At 37.4% G+C, this 26,891-nt stretch overlaps 1 protein-coding gene across 1 annotated transcript; it reads right to left on the reverse strand.

Annotated features, from left to right (window-relative positions):
• Nucleotides 1–700: 700 nt before the first annotated feature.
• LOC136837160 (uncharacterized) lies at nucleotides 701–12,322 on the reverse strand. The gene is made up of 2 exons (XM_067101829.1): nucleotides 11,243–12,322; nucleotides 701–2,163 (listed from the first exon to the last, which is right to left on the reverse strand). Exons 1-2 carry the CDS (start codon nucleotides 11,901–11,903, stop codon nucleotides 1,895–1,897), a joined length of 930 nt encoding a protein of 309 aa, XP_066957930.1. The 5' UTR covers nucleotides 11,904–12,322; the 3' UTR covers nucleotides 701–1,894.
• Nucleotides 12,323–26,891: the final 14,569 nt, after the last annotated feature.

A 26,891-nucleotide genomic window follows, 5' to 3' on the forward strand; every position in this document is an offset into this window, starting at 1 on the left:
TATATATATATATATATATATATATATATATATATATATATATGTGTGTGTGTATATATATATATATGTGTATATATATATATATATATATATATATATATATATATATATATATATATATATATATATATACAGTATAGTATGTGTGTATGTGTATGTGTATATATATACATATATATATATACATACACACACATATATATATATATATATATATATATATATATATATATATATATATATATATAGAGAGAGATATATATATATATATATATATATATATATATATATATATAGAGAGAGAGAGAGAGAGAGAGAGAGAGAGAGAGAGAGAGAGAGAAAAGTATTGCGTTTTATTGCAAGAAGAGATATTATCGTAGAATCTCTTCTCATTTTCATTATGCCAAGCACTTCAAATGGTCTCACTTTTCGCTTGAATGAGTGATTTTTGACAGTTCTGCGCTTAAAATGAGCTCAATTATTGAAAGGGGTTTGGGTTCATCTCCAATGCGAGCGAGCGAAGAGGCCTCCTGAACCAGTCCCCGTTCCGCGTCTGCTGTGACAGCAGGACTGAGCCATTAAACTTCGAGCTCAAGCTTAGTGGGAAAGGAGGTCACTTTTATCTAACGCTTATTAACACAATGGAGATCAACTCTTTTTGTCCAGAGCTGTTCTTTTGGGATTCATTAAGTGGTCAGTAGTAAATACATAATTTATTAACATTCAGTGAATGCTTACAAGTATATAAATATTTGAGAACTGTAAGCATATTTGTTAGTATCTGTAACTACACGTGTGAAATTTTCCGTACACAATAATGAATTATATATATTTATGAGCGCCAAGTCATTATCTACAATAACCTTTGATTTTAAAATACACAAGTGTTTTCCTTTTTGAAGCAAATGATCAACAACATAGCTTGAATAGGTAGGCTTTAATTTTGCCCAGCAAACAAAGGCATACCAAAATAGAAATTATACAAAGTGGCTAAACATTTGGGATATCCGCTTGAGCTCCGTATATTCATATATACAGCTAGTGAAAGCTTTTTGTTAGTATTCGTACAGACATAAAAGTCAAAATAACTGGATCGTTGTGAGACCAGATTACAACATTAAGTCTATCAGTTAATCCTTCTTGTAAATAATGTTTTCTTAAAGATTGGCTATACCTTTTAAGCTCTTTATTTTAAGTTATCTTCAGTATGAGACTAGAGCGTGTCTCTTTACTTTTTTACTCTGAAGTCTTTTAATCCAAACTCCAAATGTTCGGACAACTGTCTTCCCTGCGTTACCAGGTGTCTCTGACCTAAGAAGATTTTTTATTCTATCCAAAGCTTTACTAAACTGGTCATGGCACCATAAAACTGAAGTCTGGACTAATATAGCGAAGTGCAAGCCTCCCAGACAGGATGGATTTACGAAGTGAAGGCTTAAAAGATTTCAGTCGGAACATCTTCATCACTAAGAACTTGAGCTGGATAAAGAAAGTGCCAACGTTAATTCCCTATGGTTTTTAATCTTTATGTTGTCGAGTCAGGGACCTCAATCAAATCTTAATCTTTCAAACCCGTATTTTCTTCTATTTAATTGTCTACTTATTTTTTATTGATTTATTTATTTTAGTTTTACCGTTAGATAAAACACAGGTTCAGAATATTTCTGCATCGCAAGTTGTCATCCTTTCTATGAGCTCTTGGTAACCGTAGGTGTCATGCTCGGAGGAATGACATATTGACGGTCAGAATCGTCCAGATCTTGTTTTGTTTCCTAGGTTTAACATCATGAGTTCTTTCTTTCCCCAGTCATCCAAGAACCTTCACTGTTGATTGCTGGACTCGCGCAACACCGCTGGTAGTGGAGGCTTCCCAGTTCCCTGCGTCTCTCCGTATCTATTTCTGTCTCCCGTCTTCTGGGCTGCTGCAGCAAGCTGCCATCTGCATGTCGGCGATGAGGTCATTGGCGATGACAACGCTGGAGGAGTAGAGAGGTGCCCCGGGCACGGGTCCCCGCAGACACTTTGATGGGGCTGAAGTTGCTACCCGAGGCTTAGTCCTCAATTCCTTCACCCTTCCGTCATGCAGGACAACCGACAAAGTCACATCCTGTTGGTGGGTCAGGCCTCCGCCCAGGCGAGCCACTGCGCGGTAAACAGCAGATTCTGGAAAGAAAGATGATCAGTGTTTCAGGGGCGAATTTCAATCGAATTCACAAAATCTAAAATCTAGACATGATAACAATCAGATCGTGTGAGTTGTTAAAATATGATCAGGAATTTAATCAACCCGTAAGGAGCACGCTATACTTTTAATGTGGTAATCTTGATGAGAACAGAATGGAGCATATAGAATTTAAGCCAAAGGCCAAGCGCTGGGACCTAGAGGTCATTCAGCCCTGAGACAGAATTTGACAGTAGAAAGATTTGAAAAGTGTAACAGGATGAAAGCCTTGCAGTTGCACCATAAATCAATTGTTAGGAGAGGGTGGAAAACAAGACGGAAGAAAGAGAATATGGACGGAGGTAGAGTAAAAAGAATAAAAGGGGTTGCAGCCAGGGGCAAAGGGACGCTGCAAAGAACATTAAGTAATGCCTACAATGCACCGCATGCTGTGCACTGAGGGCACTACCCCGCCACGGAGCTGACGAGGACTGAAGCTATTGATAACAGTCGAAGGAAACAGAGAATGTGTAGATGGAGGCGCGTGTCTGCTTTAATTTAACTGAAATATTTTATAACGCGATAAATGCATTCAATGAATTAGCTGAATGGAGCTTAAATATCGGTGTCGAAATACAGTCAGAAGCTTTGATAATAAAAAAAGTTATTTTTTTTATACGGAAGGTGATCTGGTAACAAAACTGCGTGATGTTTCATAACAACCATCATGTTCTTTCGAAAATGCTCACGGGTTATCATCATCACAGTCAAAGAAATTTTTAATGATTTTAGGAAAACCAAAAATACCAAACCGATTTTTTTTTTGAGGAAAACCAGATTTTTAAAAGATGGCGCCTTCCGCTTATCGATGGTTTCCAAGTAACTCAGTGGCTGCGTTTTTTCGTATAGCAATCATGAAAAGGAAGGATTAATCTTCCATCGCACGAAAGTCTTCTCTGGGTTCCTTTCTCTCAAGTTGACCTCGCCTCTGCAATTTTTTGGCGCCAGACTAGCTAATGGGCGCTTGCAGAAACTCGGTGCTGACCATAGCGTCATCGCTCGTCCCGGACATCAGTCAATACATGGAATCACGCAGGCCGAGTTCAGACATTGCCTGTCAACAGGCAAAGCATCTGGCAATGGGTCGCCGATCGCAGTCGAATCAAATGACGTTTCAAGTCTCGCAGCTACGAAACGATGTTGCAATCAATGAGCAAGTGTCAACAAAACACCGGTAAATTCAGTTTCATGAATAACACCAAAAGTGCTTTAATCATATACAGTCACGGTTACTCAAACTCATTTGTTTAAGTGGATTTACTCTGATAAAAAAATAAACAAAAATAAAAAACTACTTGGATTACTTTTCACATTACCTGTCACAAGTCATATCTCAGTTATTTATTTACAGTGGAAATAAGATGTTTCGCACATTTACAGTACAAATAAAATAGAATAAAAAAAAAAGACTAATGGTGTTTTCGTTTTCTTTAACCGATTGTTTCCTGACAAATTCAGAAAGTTTATTAGTGTGCGGCTGAAAAGGTCAACATCACTTCCAGATAAGAGGCAACAACAATCAATGTGTCATTCACAGGAAATTTTGGTGCTGTGCTGCAATAATATTGCTAACAACAATATTACCCTGTCCTACAATACTCTGGACGCTTGAAGGGAATCGCAACGCGCACCTTTAACGATGTTCCTGTATTTAGGTATTCTCACGGCAAATCTATATAGTACCTGTAACACTATCTAACTGCATAAAAGCGACTCTATAATACATCAATAAAGCTAGTGAATACAACATTGCATGTCCAAGTAAATAATAATTGTATAATCCAACAAAACCTTCGTGGTTTTGCAGAAAGATGACCTGAAAGCAGCCCTGGAACTCGAGTTTCTTCTACTGTAGTGGAAGGACGATATTCTTAAGGAGCATAATTCACTAGTAGATCCAGATGGGGGGGTTGCACCTTGGCCCGCCGCCCCCTCCCCAATGTAAAATAATGAGGATTTAAATAATAATAATAACATAAATCAGAAATATAAAAATGAGAAAAAAATGATATTATTAACAATAATCTTAATGATAATAATATCGGTATTTCCTGATAGAACAGGCGATTGCTGTCCATTTCATAATTTCTACTTAAATACTGAATGATATGCTGAAGAAATATACTGTATATATATATATGTATATATATATATATATATATATATATATATATATATATATATATATATATATATATATATATATATATATATATATATGCATATATATATATAATATGTATATATGTATATATATGTGTATAATATGAAAATTGGTGGCCCCCTCACGAAATTTTCTGGATCCGCTAGTGGCATAATATCTTTGCTTGCATGGCTTTTTTTTTCATTTGATCTCTGTACTTTTAATTCAGATATAAAGGCACCTATTTCTAAATATCTTAGCACGTCTTTCAGTCAAACTCAGTGTAACTTTACATCAAACTGCATGAAGACTGGTCACATTTTTTTTCATTCTTTTTTGGGATTCGCTTGTCTAATAAATTATTGTTTGTAACGTGGAAGCCATACAGAAAGGCTTTCTTTTTTTTCCTCTCATCACTGTGCTTGAACTGACAAATAATTTCATCTCAGTCTCCGAAGCTGCCAACTGGAAGCTCAGTTTTGTGCCTCTCCCTCCCTCCCTCCCTCCCTTGAATCCTCTGTCGGGGCAGGCTTGTCTTGTCATCACTTGAGAGATGTTCACTAACATCCTCCGACTGACATTGATTCGGGCAGTCTTCTGCGCCCCCCTCCCCCCCGCCGTTTCTTTGTCACGAAAACTTCTACTGAGAATTTAAGAATCAGTCATTAGTTGTTAAACTGTTGTCTGCAAAATTTAATAATGTTTTATTTTCATAAAAGAGCATACCTCGACCACTGGCAGCTCCGAGCAGTACGCAGATCCCACAGATCTGATTTTGAGAGAAGAAAATAACTTCCATCAATCTACTAAATTTGATTAGCATATCTGCGTGTGACAAAATCAGATTTTTTTTCGCATGTTGAGACAATTATGGAAGAGGGTTCCAGCGCCGACAAATCATCGAGCCTCATAGACGTCCGCTCTGGACGTTGTTTGCCAATGACTTTTTGCACTCGTTTCTGGGGTAGGTTAAAGCAAACGCAGAAAAATGCACTCACACTCTTACTCTGACCCTGCTGAAAACATAACCCCCTTCATGAATGAATACATGAATGACGCCGTGAGTTCAGGTTTCATAAGCAAAGGCCTAAGCCAAGCAACGTGAAGGATCTTCTTATTTGGAATGGCAACCAGTAATGAAACAAGCAAAAAACTTTAAAATCTAAGAATGACCTGTGCCCCAAGTCATTTCCCGGGAAATCGTTGATATTAATTGTATAGGAGTATGGATGGAGAGACGAATGATGATACGTAATAATCAAACAGCGTTACTCTGAGTATACTTTTTCAGTTTTAGCAAAGAGAAAAATGGAGATAGCAAGGAAATGTTGCTGAGAGTGGAAGAAGCGCTGGGTCAGGAAGGCGTGGAAATTCAGGTCGCGTGAGGATGCCGCGAGAGAACGGGCGAGAGGGAGAATGTGTGCTCCCTATGAGCAGTCAGTGTAGTTATAGGAAGCAGCCTCTACTTTGGAATTTTCCTGCACTTGGATTTCATCCATGATTCGGCATTTGAAAGAGGAATATGAAAACTACTTTTACATTTCACCAGATTATTATTTCTCTTACAAAGCTAATAAAGAAAAAAATTATAGCATTATATACTGTATTATATACTGTATATATATATATTATATATATATATATATATATATATATATATATATATATATATGTATATTTATAACATATATGCATACAATTGTACAATATATATATATATATATATATATATATATATATATATATATATATATATATATATATATATATATATATATATATATATATATATAAATTTATATAATAGATAGATAGATAGATAAGTCATAGCTCTAAACATTATAAATCATTTTGCCATTACTTTGGCTTGAAATCCTTTTCTTTGCATCACATCAGGAAATTAATGAACATAATATCTATATTCACTTCATTGCATTCATACTCCTTAATTTGTTTTCAAGGGAATGCTGGGTCTCAAAACAATTTGTGAGGCCTGCCTCCTGTTCCCCCTAAACCGGAAGAACATTTTGATCCATCTCTCCCCAGAATGGCTTATTTGGCATTATAGGGAGGGAAAGTCTGGTAAACGATGGATCAGACCTTCTATTCAGTAAATCCTGAGGGCCAGCATGATGACTGCCAATATGCTTTGCAGCTATGTGGGAGCAGCCAGCCTTCTGTTAAGCACTTCCCGCTTAGGTATATCCAGTGTTTATTTAACCCTGACTAGCCAGCGACCTCTTAGTGGCAGTCCGACTAACCAATGGGCCCTGCATAAACCCCATGAATTTAGTTCTTGTTCAGATGAACCTTCATCTTCGAAAGCTTGTCATACTGCTGGTCATGGCTAAGCCCATCAGTGCTCACCAGCCAGTAATAACTAGCGATGGCCAGCAACCACTTGGTGCCATTACGCTGAAGTACTGTCATCCATGTTCACTTTGTAAGCGCCATCTTATAACTGCCCATTGGCCCTTTCAAAAGACACACGACCTACCCTTATGGCCAAATAAGTCTATGGGAACCCAGTAGCCTGTTAGCCATCTAGAGCACTGGGGCATGTTTACTATGAAACTGCTTCGTTCGATAATAGTTACTCTTTGCACGGTGAACAGCTGCCAATATGCTTCAAGACTTTTTTGCAAATCATTGATGTTCTGGATACGCTACAACTTCAGATTAATTGTGATCATATTACTTTTGTCAGTGCCTGTTAAGTACAAATTGCCAGAGTCTCATTGAGGGTATTTAATGCTAATGTGCTGTTCATGAGCCTCCAGTGTGGCTATATGAAACAGCAGATTCCCTTCAAGCTTTTTGCATTTGTTTTAGAGCCTTTATTCAGTAGTTTAATTTGATTGTGTCTCATTAATTTTTAATAGTAATTTTCATATCATTTCATTTAAGCCAAAAACAAAGGTTTTAGGCTTAAATTTTGCAATCTTGTTTTTATCCATGCTAGACATCCCCTGTCCTTATTGTAGGTTATTTAAAAATAGAGTGCATTTCAGTGCTACCCTGATTCGTCCCTCTGGACATTCTTTGGACCTCGCTGCCTTTGTGAGAGGAAAATCGTTTCCTTCGTGAACACCTGACTAGGACTAGACCGAAAATGGCACGAATATATTTCAGTGACGATTCTTGAAGTAAATTAGGCATGTCAATGCAGTTAGAAGAAAAATATTAAATAATAAAAGTCTCAACTCGGAAGCTAACTTACATTTTACCTGTATAAGGTAACTGAATGATGTGAAATATTCTATTAGGCCAAACCGAGTCTGTGAATAAAGAAGTATCCTGAAGGGAAAATGGAAAAGGAGGAAGTAAGACACAAAGAAAGGAATTGATGCACTGTGCGTAAGTGTAAGATGTTTTGTGAATTATTAAAAGGTTGTTTCGAGGGCAATATTTCTTTTAGGTCAGAACACTGGCTGCAAAAGATTCCCATTGTATCTGTTGATAGCTATAGTTCACTGTTCCTCTAATTATTATTGCTCAGGAGAGTAGCTTCCTCCCGCTTCTTGAACTCCGTCACCGTTGGAAATATACTGTATAGTCAACCTCTAGGCAAAAGCGCTGCCCTTTTTCCTGTCTGAATTAAGGTGAACACCACCTGGACTGCTTTCTTTGAACATATGCATATTTCATCGTCTTTCTGCTCACTCTGTCACAGTATATATATATATATATATATATATATATATATATATATATATATATATATATATATATATATATATATATATATATAAATGATGAAAAGAGAAATGCAATGTTGGAGATGAATATGTATGATATAAATAATAATGAACTGAGAGGAATGGGAAACTTTTAAGAAGAAAGTGCAACTTGTGTTCAAATATGCATATGAGAGTCGATGATGATTTGATGTAGAAAAAATTGTATTTAAAGTAAGGGTGTATTATGTCTCCACAGCTGTTTAATATCTTTGATCGAATAATGAAGGAAGTTATAGAAAGGGAGGTTAGAGAAGGGAGATGTAGCGCAAAGCTGAAGATCTCCATATTGGATGTTTTCACCAAAATTCGAAATGTATGGTTCACTATAGAGATGAAATTCGTGTCGTCTGCATACTGCAGTTTCCAGGTGAAATCCATCTTTGAGGTCTAAGAACAGACATACACACACCATACATATAACACTTGGAATAACAGCCACCTCTGGGCTGAACTATAAAGATTTCTTAATAGAAAGAAAGCAGTTCACACCGAGAATTAGGACCAAACCTTCCACCTAAGTCCAATTTGATTCCATTACTGACGCCGAGCGTTAGTCTCTTTGAATGATAAGAATTTCGTGGATGATATTTTGAAGAAAACGACAGGTTTCTCTACTTGTCGAGGACTTCGATTTTACTGTCATAATTTGGTGTGGATTCCACAATAAGCTGTAGGTCCCGTTGCTAGGTAACCAGTTGGTTCTTAGCCATGTAAAATAAATCTAATCCTTCGGGCCAGCCCTAGGAGAGCTGTTAATCAGCTCAGTGGTCTGGTTAAACTAAGATATACTTAAACTGTCGACCAGAATAAACATTATGTAAGTACTGTAGTCCGATGTTACAAGAAACGTCATGGGTACTTGTGATGCATCCATTTAAAAGCCTGCTGACAAGGAAGAATGAAGCATCTCATCGCCTCCATAAATGACCACACTGATATACTGTATTCACCTTCCCCCACCTCTCTCTCTCTCTCTCTCTCTCTCTCTCTCTCTCTCTCTCTCTCTGATAAACGTTGTGCAAAATGGGGACATCAGTATTTTCGTCCTTCCCAAGGAGGAGGGGAACATCGATAAGTTGAACTGTTCAGTATGATATTTTGTGTGTGTGTCGGTATCTTAAGAAACAAATCATGAAAATTAAGAATTATATTCTACAAAGACGTTGCGACATACATTTTTGCTTATAAATATGGCAATTTTGAACTGAGGGTAAGAGACCCAGATCAAGAGAGGCTGGAAACCTGTTGTAAACCATTATAATAAATGTGACTTCAGATATCTTGATAATCAATTGTTCCTTATTTAAACAACCTTCAAATAACACAACACATTTCGCCAGTTCTGCTTCGATATATTTTACCTTCTTTTCCCAAACTCTTCTGTCATCGTGACAAAAAGTCTCTTTTTAGTTTTCTGTAAAAGAAAACTATTGTGTCGGCTTTGTCTGTCCGTTCGCACTTTTTCTGTCTGCCCTCAGATCTTAAAAACTACTGAGGCTAGAGGGCTGCAAATTGGTATGGTGATCATCCACCCTCCAATCATCAAACTTACCAAATTGCAGTTATCTAGCCTCAGAATTTTTTAAATTTTATTTAAGGTTAAAGTTATCCATAATCGTGGTTCTGGCAACGATATAGGATAGGCCACCACCAGCCCATGGTTAAAGTTTCATGGGCCGCGGCTCTTACAGCATTATACTGAGACCACCGAAAGATAGATCTATATTCGGTTGCCTTGATTATACGCCAGCGGCTGTACAGAAAACTCGATTGCACCGAAGAAACTTCGGAGCATTTCTTAAGTGTTTTATATCTTGTTTTATACAATTTTTTTTTACTGACTACCGGATACTCACTATAAGCATATAATTACTTATGCGTGTACATCTAGGTCATAACAACACAACAGAACTAACAGAACACACACACACACACACACACACACACACACATATATATATATATATATATATATATATATATATATATATATATATATATATATATATATATATATATATATATATATATATATTCAGGGATGGAAACTGATAACAACTGTTCCCGACCGGGAAAAGAGGAAAAGAGTGGTGTTGCCACTTTGAACCTCCAAAAGCCGATTGAGACTTCCATGTTCCTCTTCTCCTTTGTGTGAGAAAGCGCGGATGATCTTTCTCGCTCGGTCGTTCTTTTTATGTGTGAATGGCTTCGTTGTTTCGCCGATACACGAGTACGTGAAGCGAATAAGTAGGCTAAGATAAGCGTAAAAAAGCGAATGCTTGTGATACATAATTGTTACATTCATGAAAACCCCTTTCGAGCTACGTCAGAGGAATTCTGCGGTGTACGTCATTAAAACAACAAATACTGCATATCAGTTAATATCGTTAGTCTCTATAAAAACCTCCTAATCAGTGTGAATGATCAAATCTCTCTGAAATTGCAGAGATGCAGCTGCAATAAATCATTTCTCTCTTCCTTCCCCTACTCACGCGATATAATATATATATATATATATATATATATATATATATATATATATATATATATATATATATATATATATATATATATGTGTGTGTGTGTGTGTGTGTGTGTGTGTGTGTATGTATATATATGTGTGTGTGTGTGCGTGTGTGTATTTCCATATTACCCTATTCTGGTAGGAAAAATTGTTAGGCAAAATGAAATCTGGACTTTGCACATCTGGCTTGAAAATTTTCTTTTTTATTCGAAATCACAGTTGTGTATGGAACATAGCCAGGTATCAAACTTTGGCAGTTATTCTTCGTATTCTGGAATGTCGAACTGTTCGTGATTTCGGGTGTTGGTGCAACTTTTTATTTGACTCGTGTTATTAGCCTATACTTATTTCTTGCACAGTTTTAATCGGCTATAAAAAATCTCGAGACTTATTTTATTTGACAGATTTCTTGAGCTGGTTTCCTCTTGAAAGCGAGTGAATGTTTCGCAGAGAGAGAGAGAGAGAGAGAGAGAGAGAGAGAGAGAGAGAGAGAGAGAGAGAGAGAGAGAGAGTTCTGAGCCTCACCCCAACACAACGCGCCTTCATTCCCGGCCCAGCTAATGATTAGAAAAGTGATGTGAACGTCAGCGGCTTGGCCAACGGCCGTGACCCACCTTGAATGCCCTGTACGAGGAGCCCTGTTGGCAGCTGAAGCACCGTGGACGGGTCATCGTCCCCGCCTATTCTTCTCCAGTAGGGAGGTCTTTCCGGGTGACCTGTGACAGGAGAAGGGATCAGTACCGTGCCTCCTGCCCTTACCGTCAAGCACCTCGGTAACGCAACCACACGGAATGTCGGTCGAAACAGCTTGAGATGAATTGACCGCAACGCCACGAGTTTGCCCAGGTAGAGCAGGTTGCAGGTGTACACGCCTTCCAAGGTCTCGTCGAAGTTCCTGAAGACCAGGTAAGCATTGGGCCTAAAGAAATCTTGCTGGACGGAAAACATCCTCTCCCTTTTCACGTCTAGTTTGGAAAAGGGCAGGAGGGGCTTGCCCTGGGGATCTGTCCATAAGACTGCCAGGGGTGACGGCCTCCCGGGAATTCTCAAATTGCTGTAACAATAAACGAACCCGTCTTTGTTTTCTCGTATGAGGGATTCCGTGCCGTTGACGATATGAAGCATTGGCGATGACCTAAATGATCTTTGTTGCTGGACTGATTTGCTGGCGCTGACTTCCGCCATGACGCTCAAAACAACGAAAGAAACACTGCTGGTAATCAAGATGGTCTTCATGGGGTTTTTCGTGAAGGCCATCATGGAAAGGAACGTCATTCCACTGGTTCTTTTTAATCACTGAAGCGAACTATGAAGTCACAGATTGGAATCAGATCCACTTTTCATGGAATCTTCCTCGAAGAAACACAGACGATGAGAGAACCAACGTCACACATAACTTTGACAAAGTCTCCACAGTCAAGGAAAACGCCATGAAGTTAGAAAGAACTGCATCGGCGTCGTTTTGCAGATGAAAGTCGCGGCAACAGAAGCATTCACGCAATCTTCACCGAAAGGCTGACGAAAAACTTCAAGCTGAAGCAGTGCACAAGCAAGGAAGAAGAAGAGTTCGTGTCCGTCCGTCCGTCCGTCCGTCCGCAACGTAAGAGAGAAAAACCACGTGGTCGCTCGTGTTTCCACCGAGCAGTATTAGCCGCGAGGACTCGCTACGGCTGTGACTCACTGTGTCTGGTGTCGCGGGGCTGGAGTTTCACACACCTATATACACATGGCGCGCCTCCCACTCGCGCGCTCCTACGCATACCTCCATTCCCACCTAACCCCCTTAACTTTGCAAGTTCCATTCCGCCCCATTCACGAGTTCATTTCCAGCGTTTACGGCCACGATTTACTCCTGCCATCAATTGCCATGACAGCAATAGAGAGCAACTTGCTACCAACATATTGCTAATACTTATTTAGTGGATTTTCGTAGAGGTTATGTAGACTGCTGTTCACAATAATATCATTCCTTAATTTACTCTTAAATATATCGGTCCTTCCTCCATGGAATAACTTGGACAAGTAGGCTCTCTCTCTCTCTCTCTCTCTCTCTCTCTCTCTCTCCAGCGTCTTTGCACATTTGAAATCAATAGATAGATATAACAGAAAACATTCTCCTTTAAAGCTAGAAATATATATATATGAAGATATCTGATGACAGTAAGATTGGAATGTTTTCTCGTGGAAAAAGGAAAATGATGACAGCCTTTCACGTGCAAAAGTTTGAAGAGTGCTAACAGCTACGTTTTCTTCTAGAGACGAGATTTTTCAAGCGTTTGGTAAGCGTTCCACTTTATGTAGCCATCAAAATAATACCAAGAAAAACGAAAAGAAAAAGTCCAATGACTTTCTTATTTGTATTGTTTTAAGACTGAAGTCTGAGCAAAATATAATATTACTTTTCCTAAAAGAATCTTTATTTGGGAATTTCAAAAATTCAGTTACACTTCAATTTACAAGAAATTGTGTAACCAATTGCCCTGAGTCGATAAGCCCTTAGGAAAAACAACAGCTAGTACTACCAAAAAGAAACTGAGTTGGTTACATCCCTGTCACATTCAGGCTCTGTACTTAGACTGAAAATCAGCCCATGGTAGCTAAGACCAGGTTTGTAACATATTGATATAAATATGTGAACTGTCGATTATTTTATATGCAACTATTATATACAATCAAATATTAATCCTTAAATGACCCATGAGCACCGAATTCACTTTGCCATTGGAAAAATTTACATCCGAAGAGATTTATATATATATATATATATATATATATATATATATATATATATATATATATATATATATATATATATATATATATATATATATATATATATATACTATATATATATATATGTATGTATGTATGTATATATGACCAATATACAGAGTGTATATAGCCACGGAGGGAAAGTGAAAAACTTGACTGGAGCTGAAGCTTATTGACATCGTTAGACTTACAATGATGATGTCTTTCCATGGCTCTCTCTCTCTCTCTCTCTCTCTCTCTCTCTATATATATATATATATATATATATATATATAGATAGATAGATAGATAGATAGATAGATAGATAGATAGATAGATAGATAGATAGATAGGTAGATACCACAGTAATTTCGAATTCATCGTGCTCTAACCAAGGCAGGCATAGGTTCGGATCCCGGTCAAGTAGGTGCATATATATTTAATTCCCTCTTGGTGTAAATTATTTGCAATGTATAGCGAATTTGATATTCATGAGTTATTGTGTCGCTGTATCATTTTAAAGCACGAAATAAATGGAATTTGTAACGTAACTGACAAATTTTCATACACAAATACATACAAACCAACTCTTCCGTGCATATTCTGAAACCAAAACCATTTCTTTGGCTAAGTTCCAACGTAATCTAAAATGATTACTGAATGCTTATAAAATACTGTTCAAGTTCCATCTTTGCCACTTTTATTTAATTAGTAACTCTGAAAGAAACTTATCATGAGAGAGAGAGAGAGAGAGAGAGAGAGAGAGAGAGAGAGAGAGAGAGAGAGAGAGATTCTGATAACTTCTTATTGGGATACCTTCCTAACTTTATGATATTTTGATCTGAATATTTATTTGAATTACACCACCACTAACAACCAGTAAGACATCTGCTATGGTGGTGGGAGGGGTTGGCCCAGCTCAAGTAAAATGTGCCTCACTTGAAAAGATATATGCATGAGCTCCCCGTAGGAGGTAGTGCCGTCAGTGCATCTCATGCGATGAACTGTAGTCATTACTTAAGGTTCTTTGCAGCGTGCCTTCGGCCCATAGCTGCAACCCCTTTCGCTCCTTTTACTGAACCTCCTTTCATATTCCCTTTTTTACATCTTACTTTCCACCCTCTCCTTACAATTTTCTCATAGTTCTACCGCGAGGTTTTCCTCCTGCTACACCTATCAAACTTTTACTGTCAATTTCCGTTTCAGCGCTGAATGACCTCATTGGTCCCAGTGCTTGGCCTTCGGCCTAAATCCTATATTCAATTCAATTCATATGTATGAGCTGAGATAGATAGGTCACATAGTGGACTCAGAGGTGACTCGGTTCTACTGATGCGTGTGGGTTCAATTCCATCACGGAAAAAAGAGGTTTCTTCTTTTATTTCTCTTCTGGATTGAAAGGCTTGTAGCAATGGCGCATCCAAAGAGAGGAAACATGCACTCACCACACATATACACATATATATGTATATATATACACAGTATATATATATATCATATGCATATACATATAAATATACTGTATATATATATATATATATATATATATATATATATATATATATATATATATATATATGTATACATACATATATATATATATATATATATATATATATATATATATATATATATATATATATTACACAAAATACAACATATATACTGTATATATATATATATATATATATATATATATATATATATATATATATAGAAATCATCAACACACAATCACGTGTGGAACAGAAATAAATTTCTGACTCACGTCGGGATCGAACCCAGGTCTCTCAGGTGGAAAGCAAGGGCGTTACCCATGGGCCATACAAGTCTAAAAGAAGTTGGAACCTGAGAGCAACTGCACCCAAGGAATTACCTGGGCAAGCTAACTGCTTGCATACCAGCGAGTTTTCCCAACTTCCTGACTCAGCAATGACCCAATAGACAACATTTCATTCGAATTATCCCTTCTGAGTGAATAAGATAGAAATCATCAACACACAATCACGTGTGGAACAGAAATAAATTTCTGACTCACGTCGGGATCGAACCCAGGTCTCTCAGGTGGAAAGGAAGGGCGTTACCCACTGGGCCATACAAGTCTAAAAGAAGTTGGAACCTGAGAGCAACTGCACCCAAGGAATTACCTGGGCAAGCTAACTGCTTGCATACCAGCGAGTTTTCCCCAACTTCCCGACTCAGCAATGACCCAATAGACAACATTTCATTCTGAATTATCCCTTCTGAGTGAATAAGATAGAAATCATCAACACACAATCACGTGTGGAACAGAAATAAATTTCTGATCACGTCGGGATCGAACCCAGGTCTCTCAGGTGGAAAGCAAAGGGCGTTACCCACTGGGCCATACAAGTCTAAAAGAATTGGAACCTAGAACTGCACCCAAGGAATTACCTGGGCAAGCTAACTGCTTGCATACCAGCGAGTTTTCCCAACTTCCTGACTCAGCAATGAAATGTTGTCTATTGGGTCATTGCTGAGTCGGGAAGTTGGGGAAAACTATGCAAGCAGTTAGCTTGCCCAGGTAATCCTTGGGTGCAGTTGCTCTCAGGTTCCAACTTTTTAGACTTGTATGGCCCAGTGGGTAACGCCCTACCTGAGAGACCTGGGTTCGATCCCGACGTGAGTCAGAAATTTATTTATATATATATATATATATAGTACAGAAAAGACAACAGGAATATATATATGTATATATATATATATATATATATATATATATATATATATATATATATATATATATATATATATATATATATATATATATATATATATATATATATATATATATATATATATATATACAGTATATATATATATATATATATATATATATATATATATATATACAGTATATATATATATATATATATATATATATATATATATATCTATGTATATATATATATATATATATATATATATATATATATATATATATATATATATATATATGTATGTATGTGTGTATGTGTGTTTCTATATATGCATACATACAAACAATATAAATATATATATATATATATATATATATATATATATATAAAATGTGCTGTTTCTGCATATGTTCTCTCTTATGCAATTTCTATTGAAGTCAACAGCATTGTTCGCAGATACTGTCTTCTTATCAGTCTGTATTTTTTCCTCTTCTGGCGAGCTTCACAAAATATAGAAAAATCATTCTAGATTCTTTCAATTTGCTTTTTCCTTTCATAGTCGACGTACCATTTCTCCATCTCTCTCAGCGGCTTCATCAGGACAGTATTATAAATCGTCATACACGGTTTTCATGACTGCATGCAGACGTTTGAATTACTAACATGACGTCATTGGGGTGTGCAGAATTTCTCTTGGTCGGCAGGTCTTATTCTCTCTCTCTCTCTCTCTGTCTGCCTGGCCACCAGCATGGGCATTCCTGGTGCTCTATTAGGACATGTCTTATGCTGAGGTTTATTATTATTATTATTATTATTATTATTATTATTATTATTATTATTATTCAGTATATGAAACCTATTCATATGGAACAAGCCCATAGGGGCCACTGACTTGAAATTCAAGCTTCCAAAGAATATGATGTTCATTAGGAAGAAGTAAGAGGAGGTAAAGGGAAATCCAGAAAGAAGAGATGCCACTTATTAAAATAATTAATTAATAAATAGATAAATAGATAAAAGTGTATAAAAATGCAAGAAGAATAGTATTAGGATAGTGTCACACTGCATTTTCGCTTGAACTCCTGAAGTTCCAACTGCACGACATCCTCTGGGAGGCTGTTCCACAGTCCAGAGGTGTGAGGAATAAAGACCTCTGGAACTGAGAAGTTCGACAACGAGTCACATTTACTGCATATTGGTGCTGCTGTTCAGCGAATCTGGTTGCCCTCTCTCGGCAGATAAAGGGCATTAGGGATCAATTGTGAATATGGAAGATTTGTCGAAATACAATTTATGAAAAAGTGACAAACAAGAGATGGTCGATGGTCCAAGTCATAACTGCTACTATTAGGAAACAGAAACCTGCCACCACGAACCACTCTGTCTAAAAGATAAAAATCTCTGGCAGAAGCAGACTTCCACACCGGAGAACAGTATTTCAGTAAATGACGTAAAACAGGTTGCATTAATTTTATCACTTATAAATATGTGAGGCCTTACGATCAATACCCAACTTCCCTGCAGCATTTGCTGAAACTGTCATTAGATGTTTCTCAAAAGCTAGATGTGAGTCAAAAGTTACACCTAGAATAGTTAAAGCTTCAGACTCATTCAGCAAAGTTCCATCCACCTGAAAGGGAGGATGGGGTAGGAAATCTGCACGAGATCTACTAGTCAATAGTGTTTTCGTTTTACTGGGGTTCAGCCTCATACCCCACCGACTACACCATTCCCTGATCCTGTTCATGTCCCGAGTGGGGCTGAGGGCAGCCTCATTTCTCATAAGTAGAGACTTTACTACACCCACAAGTGCAAAATCATCAGCATACTGAACAACCTTGTTTTCCAAGCCAACAACCATATCACTTGCATACACTAAAAATAACAGTGTACCAAGAACACTGCCCTGTGGAACTCAAGACACAACAGGTCTTTTTTTCACTAAAGATCCCATCCACAGCAACTCGCTGCTGCTTACCTGTAAGGAAATCTTGAAGTAATCCTAAAACATATCCACCCACTCCAAGATTCTGAAGTTTATAAATAAGTGCCTTGTGAGTTACTAAATCGAAAGTAACACTAAAATCTATTTGAATTACTCTGCACTCAAAACCCTTATCAAGGTTCCCTTGCAAACGGCGTGTCAAGTCTAAAAGAGCATCGCAGGTATCTACAGTAACTGCTTCCTGTATGCATATTGACAATCAGCGAACAATCCTTTACATTCCACATACTTATATAGTGGCTTGAAATTTGGAACAGGTGCTGTATTACTAAGCCTGCGCTCATCCACAAAGATACTATGTTGACATAAAAATCTATAGAATCTACTTATTTTGGGAGACAACACACTAGAAACTTTTTAAAAAACAAAGGGAAGAATCTTCTCCACCCCAGCTATCAAGATTATCCAGAATTTTCGTAACATCCCTGGAGCGAAATGCAAATTTTGTAAGAATAGGTGCAGGATGACAAGTATCAGGGAGAGGGACATCCTCAGCTGATTGCTTGGCTTCAAAAGCTCGATGAAGCAATTCATCCTTTTCCCTAGGGCCAGCAACCAATCTACCACCATCTGTTAGTGGTGGTGGAATGGAAGACGAGCCTGACCCAAAGATAGATGATGCCAATTTGGTCCACCACAGATGAGACTGAGTAATTCCTTCAAGTTTCACTTCAAGGAATTATTGTAATTTCTCTCGGCTGTATGGTAAGTTCTATTCACAGCACTGCGAGACTCTACAAAAATGGTGTCATTTTCATTTGAATGATTTTGTCTTCATGCGTTGAATTTGGCCTGTTTTTCATGGTAGGCTCGTCTACATGTATCATCAAACCATGGCTGGTCATTTGTCCTAAATTTGATGACCTTTCTAGGGACATATCTTATTAAAATAGCCATCAGCACTCCATTTAACTTCTTCTTGGGATCAGGATCTAATATAGCAACTGAAATATTAAGTGCACAACATCCTGAGTGATCCTATGAAATTCCAACTCCTAAGTAAGGTCCCTACCAAAGGCCTGAAGAGAAACCTGAAGACGATAATCAAGAAGATAAATTCTGATAACAAGACAATGAAGCTGCCTACGATTATTGGAGACTACGGGCCAGGGTATTGTTATGACACTGTCAAGACCTAAAAGGCCAGCAACCTGTTGCGCCCAGTAATTGCCCAAGTTAACTCTCATCATCACTCAGTAGTTTCCCCGGCAGAGTTAATCGATATTTTGAATACTATGTCTACGAACTCTACCATTGCAAGGCTGGGCATAGAAATTCAATTCACGAATGTACTGGTGGACGAAACCATCGATATTATTTAAAGGAGAGCCTATCACTCGGATGCCAAGCCTCTTGACATATCAGAAGATGCTCTTCGACGTCTTCTCCAAATCTGCACCAAGGAGGCCCCCTTCCTCTCGCATGGGGGTGACCTCTTTCGACAGGTAGATGGTGTCGTCACAGGATCCCCTTTGACAGCCTATTTGCCAATATATACATGGCAGATGTCGAGGAAAGAACCTTCAATTCCCAGCTGAAACCGAAGATATATGCCTCATAGATAGATATCTTCATTGCCATAGGTAATGACGGAGCCATGTGCCTACCATATGCCCTGGAGAGGAACTCTAGCCTAAACTCCACTATTTAATATGATGTCGAAGGCCGACTTCCCTTCTTGGATGTAAATGTACCAGAAGGCACCTAATGTGGGTCGGTGCCTTGACACCCGTGGGGTGTGCCCTGACACTGACATACTCTATGTGCAAACCGCATACGTGAGAATTGCAATTACGCACTGTTCCACATGGAAAGCTATTCACGAGAGCTCGAACGTGTTAGGCAGCTCCTAACTAATAATGAATATGACAGCAATCTAATAGAAGGTTGCATATGAAAACAGTTGGATTTGTGTGCCAGCACACCTGTAACGATGCCTACCTCACCGAGAAACATCATACTGTATTATAAAGCAGCATATCACAGCCAGTTCAAGGATGAGGTCAAGGCCACGAAGAGAATAATTGACATCGGTACAACACCTACCAATCCTGACAAGAGTATTTCCAAACATGTCTACTGCCACCCAAAACTAGTCAGCACCCTCGTAATGCGAGGTAGCACGGACACCCGTAGAGAGATGTGGGAATTGACTAACGTAGTATATAAACTTATATGTAACAAAGGGGCGTGTCGACCCCTCAGCAGTTACTACACAGTCCGCACCACTACCATTCTACGTAAGAGATTGCAAGCTCACTACAACCGAGGAGCAATATTTCAACGCTACGTAGACGACCACAACCGTAAGCCAACATTAGAAGAATTATTAGAAAGCACAGATATTGCACATAGAAAAGCCCGGTTCCACAGACTGCAAATAGCAGATCAACAATCAAGACTGTTTGCCAGAGAAGGGAATCACACCCTTGCCCACACCGTTGGATACAAGCCTTGGCATAAGACACATCCTTCAGAGCACCAGGAATACCCATGCTGCCAACCAGACAGCAGGCGAGAGAACAAGACCTGCCAATCAATAGAAATTCAGCACCCCAATGATGTAATGTTAGAAATTCAAACGTCCGCATGCAGCAATAAAAACTGTGTATGTCTATTTATAATCCAGTCCTGATGAAGCCACCAAGAGAGGCGAAGAAACAGTCATTCGACTAGAAAAATAAAAAGTAAATGGAAAGAAACCCAAATAAATTTTGCTTATTTCGGTGAAGCTTGCCAAAAGAGAAAAAGCAGTATAAATTGATTCATAGTCTTAATATGAAAATAGTATCTGTGAACAATGCCACTGACTTCAATAGAAATATATATATATATATATATATATATATATATATATATATATATATATATATATATATATATATATATATATATATATAATAATAATATATATATAATGTGGAAATAATAAACACATAAACATCATTTCACAGAAAAATAAATTTCTGACAGTATACACACACACACACATATATATATACGTATTTATATATATATATATATATATATATATATATATATATATATATATATATATATATATATATATATATATATATATATATTCAGTATTTAAATACAAACATGCATGTGATTGTATATATATTATTCTTCAGTATTATATATATATATAAATATATATATATATATATATATATATATATATATATATATATATATATATATATATATATATATATATATATATATATATATATATATATATATATATGTATATATATACATATATATATATGTATATATAATATTATATATATATGTAAATATAACACTATATATATACATATATATATATATATATATATATATATATATATGTATACGGCTTAATACTGAAGAATATAAAACAATCGCATGCATGTTTGTGACAAATAATATATATATATATATATATATATATATATATATATATATATATATATATATATATATATATATATACATGTGTGTGTATATATACTGTCAGAAATTTATTTTTCTGTGAAATGATGTTCATGTGTTTATTATTTCCACACTATATATATATATATATATATATATATATATATATATATATATATATATATATATATATATATATATATATGTGTGTGTGTGTGTGTGTGTGTATATTTATATATATATATATATATATATATATATATATATATATATATATATATATATATATATTTATTTCCCTCCATTCCAAAAGAGGCTGAGTGTGTGTGAGGGCCGTGAATGCTGTGTCATTCCAGCCCAACATGGCTGTTGCGGCGGCCTTTCCCGGTACCTATATATATTGCCTGTGGAGAGAGAGAGAGAGAGCCGCCAACATTTTTCAAAGGAAGTGTCTGAACAGGATTTTATTTTCCTTTTCCGGGTACTGTAGTGTACTGTACTTTCCTGGAAATGACCTTCAGCGACTGCGTTTCCCGATATTGTTGTGGGAACCTTTCCAGATGAGGCGAGAGTCAGGAAGTGGCTGGTGATGGTATAAATCAATACACAGAAAGTCTTCAATGTATATTGTGTAAGATACTTCTGCCAACCTGCTCTCACACACACACACACACACACAAACACACACACACACACACGTCAAAGTACAGGGTAAAATACACTCACAAAGTTTTCCATGAGACCCACACGGGAAGAATCCAATAGTCGCGTATTGCAAAATCAAAAAGTGCATCCATTTTTTCATTTTGCTTATACTACTGGCCATATTCTCTTTACTTTAAGAATAGGTAAGAAGAAGACTTATGGAGTGGTTCCAAGTACATAAAAACGCTAGAGAAAATTGTTCCTGGCAGGCCCGTAGTCAGGCTTGTTAGAGGAGGTCGTTTTCCATTTAATTTGGATCTTTACTTTAACTAAAGTTCAGTGTATTTTCGTGGACATTAATTTTCATACATACAGGGGTAACTGACTGATAACTTTTTGAATTCCCTGATGAGAAAAAGACATCAAACTATGACAAGCATGACATCATAATGCCCAAGATGTTTGATCAACTTCCAATAATAAAGTCAAACAGAAAACGGAACAAAAATGAAAAGAGATAAGACACAGCAAAATCTCTCTTAGCAGTTGAACTTCAATATTATGAAAAAGTAAAAGAATAAAACTTTTTCATATTTGTCTAAAAAGCGCGAAAATAAATCCAGATAATTTCTCGGTCAAAAAGTGGACCTTGTGCTGGAGGTGAGGGGTGGGGGGAAGTTGGCCAAGTCCCCTGACCCCTCTGGCTACGGCCCTTATAGTAAACACAATGCACATAATAAATTATTCTTCGTTACCAAACCAAGGACGTTTTACCTTTCATTCACTTTTTAATCCCCTCAGCTTCGACAAGCTCTAGAATTTACAGTAGAAAAATAATTTCATCGAAAGCCTGCTTCAAAAACACATCTAATCATTCCAGTCACTCTTAAACTCAAAACGAAAAACATTAAAAAGCCAAATACTAATTAAAAGAGTCCATTAAGACATTGCAGTCAACAATTATTTCATAAAAAAAAACAATTAAGGAGAGATTTCCAAATCCAGTTTCCAACAGGAAATAAACGAAGATCGCTCTTCAAAGTGATTTGGTCTCTGAAGTCGTGATTACTGACCTCATATGGAATCTGTCCACATCTCTGCGTACGCAAGGCTTTCCCCCTTGCGGCTCCATTACTTGCACTGCTTTTGTGTACTTCTTTCGGATTAGTTTAATCAGCGTTCGCATCAGTTCCTGCCATATCTATGACCGTCTCATAGGTGATCCCTGTTCTTCTTTGTTTATAACTATGAGGCATACTAATTCACAATTATTCACTATACGAGTGAACACTGAACACAGTAGAATAAAATATACACTTGTAAACACTTTCCTACCATACAATGTCACTATAAATTAAGAACTTTGGAAAAAATCGAAATTTCCCATTTTTTCTCTTCTCCTTTCTATATCAACTTTCGCTGTCAAGGTCCTTTGCTGGAACACTTGGACATTTTCACTGTGACTGATGATTTATGAAATCTAGGCTGTCAAACCAAGTACTGGGGAGCTTTCGGTCATTCATCGTTGAGTGGTTGGGCAGCAAGATAAAGAGATCCATAAAATAAAGGAAATGAAGTAAAAGGTTCTAAAAATGGAACTGATAGAAAACCCCACAGATGCGCTATGAAGCAACAGTTAGGCTAAAGGTGTTGGACAGCAAGAATGAAGAAAGGAGGCGGGAATGGAGTTAAAGTAATAGGCTGAAATGTGAATGTAGTTAGAGGTCCTATTGACTCTGCAAACACCATTTAATAATTCCCATAGTGCACTGCGTGAGGTGTACTGACGGCACTACCCACCTACCGGATCACACTTTCATTGCAATGAGAGAGATTAGCCTACACCGAGAGAGGACTTCAAAAGTCATTAGGAGGCGTTAGGTAAGACATGGGTATGGAGCGGGTAGTGACTGCTTAAGGTGCCTGAAGACTTCAGCCCTCCATCAGGTTAACTGTAAGATGGGCCACTAAATGGGAGATCACCCCCCCACCCCCAGCCTTTTAACAATTTCAGACTATGGGCACTGGACACCATGTCATCACTGTCACTCACCATACGTCCAGCCCACTGATTGCTGGAGTAACATAATTCATGATGGTTTGACCAGCTACGGATCAAGAACGCCCTCATATGACTTAAAACTTAATGCAATTTGTCGTTTTATGTTTTATATAAAACATACTGCATATGTAAAATTGACGTTTATTGGCATTCTTACAAACCCTAAGATGTGCTCAAACTGTCTCATAAAAATGTAGCAAGCTGTTTGGGGAAATATTAAGGTTATATCTCGGTGTGCTTTCAGTGGAGAGAGGGTGCATCTTAGTATCTCTCCACCATCCGTAGTCATTATATTACTTTGCTCTGACTGTGACCTTGTGTAAATAATATTTTACTCATGAAGCAGATCATTCTTGTGAATTTGTCTCCTACTCTCGCTGTCTCTTGAAGTTTTTTAGTGCCATACATTCAGAAATTTTTAGTCTAAGCTAAGATTCCACTTAGTGAGATTAACGTTCAGATTTGGAAATAAATATGAGGGATGATGTGGGAATGGGAGAAGAGAGACAGAGACTTGCAGTATCTCGGAAAGCCTTTATGGAAGTGAGGCGAAGAGCGAAGATGCCTAATGTGAATGACAGAAAAACTGTTGAAGCTGTTGTCGAGGTGAACTGTTTGTTGTGGTACGTGTGGCGTAAGAAGAACGGAAAATGTGCGAAATGTGATGATACATAGAATGGTATAAAAGGTTATTGTAGGTGAAAGGATGAATCAGAGTGTCTTGCGGTGATTTAGTCATGCAGAAAAAATGAAGGACGATGTGTTGGTGGAAAGAATGTGTAATTTGGAAGGGAGAAGGAGGAAAAAAAAAGGACCTAGAAAGTGCTGGATAGAAGGATGAGAGAGGTATTGGAAGGGAAGGGCCTTAATGTTCAGGAAATTCGAGATAGAGTACAGTAGGATGACTCGATAGGCTGCTGATGGGCTTTCTGTTAAGGCGCGTGAAGCAGCTAATGTTATGGAAGGTTTTTGGAAAGACGTTCTTCCACGATTCATCAGGTAAAGCACGGATGTGGCAGCAACTCCCGCACTGCCTTTTCTTCATCCAACCCCCATAGTGAAGCATCTTAAGAATATATATATATATATATATATATATATATATATATATATATATATATATATATATATATATATATAATGTTGATTGATCTACTACTCTTACCTTGGCGTCGTCTGATTCTGACTGGGGATCAACACTCACAAAACAAGAAAATGATAATTTAAAAGAAATTTCAATTTGAGAAAAGACTCAGTAGAGAAATTCTAGATCTCAATTAATTACATGTATTTACATTTAATCAGAGGGGTAAATTACACAAAGCCACTCACACTGGCTCTTGGCACTTAAGGTATTAACTGACACAAGAATTAGCTAACTGGAGTGCCAAACAATGATGCAATCAATACTTAGGACTGTTAACTGACACAAGAGTTCAATAACTGGGGGTGCAAAACCATAACATGCTTGAGGACTTGATTGTTGGCTGTGGACATAGTGGAGCAGACGGAAGATACAGCGGTATTGACGGACTTCTGTAAACGTGGAGAAAGGGTAGAAGGCTCTTCGATAAAGTAGAACAAAATCTAACTGTACAAAATTAAATTGCCGAAGACTCAAGGAGGGTGGCGTTAAATTATGATCAGGCAATTTAGTGATAAATTCTGATGATTTATATCGACAATGAATCAACAGGTCTTAGCACATTGAAAGGAACGGAACGGAAATGAGAAAAAGAACAAAGAATGGACCGAAGAACCTTCTACCCAGACTTTACCTTCAATGCTGAGTGGCGGAATTGTACATCAGCTTCAATAAAGCCTCTGTCCAATAGGAATTCGTATTTACACTCAGAGAGGCTTGGATAAGGAGGCTCCTGGTCAGAACAAAGGAGCTTTTGGGGGAAGCCACAAATGATGTACTTCCTCTAACGTGTCCTGCGTGAGCCTCTCTCGCTCAGGACCTACTAAGTGGTCCTGCTCTTACTTGACCTCTGTCTCGGCCTTTTATGCCCTCCTCAACTTGCCGCCTTCCAGTGCCTTGGGCATGTCAGGTGAGGGAGCTCACTGGTATGCGGAGGCCGTTAGACCTCTGCTTCTGTCTCCCAGGGACAAGGTGTTAATCTGGAATAGAAGATCTTCGGCCAGAGATCATAAAAGTAAATTTAGAATGACGCTTTAGCGAGGTGCAGGAGGAGGGTAATGGAAAAGTGCTTTGGACCCTGATTAATCTGTTGTCCTTTTTAAACTGGAACAACAAGGAGGGGCAGAGGGTTTGTCCCCTTGGTCTCAGACTGTCTTCCAAAAGGAAACAGGGCGAGGAGAGAAGTATTTATCAATACTTCAAGCAATATATATATATATATATATATATATATATATATATATATATATATATATATATATATATATATATATATATATATATATATATATATATATATATATATATATATATATATATATATATCACACATTACCACAGGTGAAAAATAAGAGGCCGGGTGTAGGTCCTGACCAGTTTCGACTTTATTTCCAAGTCATTGACGAAGGACTGATACAGAGTATTAGAAGTCACAAATATATATACTACAGGAGCAGTACTGACGAACATACACAACGGTTAGAGACTACATATCCACCCAGAGGCCGGTGTCAAGGTAGGAGTGGCCTTCAAAACTCATTTGGCTAAAAAT

The sequence above is a fragment of the Macrobrachium rosenbergii genome, chromosome 58 (genome assembly GCF_040412425.1).
Source record: "Macrobrachium rosenbergii isolate ZJJX-2024 chromosome 58, ASM4041242v1, whole genome shotgun sequence".
Classification (NCBI taxonomy): domain Eukaryota; kingdom Metazoa; phylum Arthropoda; class Malacostraca; order Decapoda; family Palaemonidae; genus Macrobrachium; species Macrobrachium rosenbergii.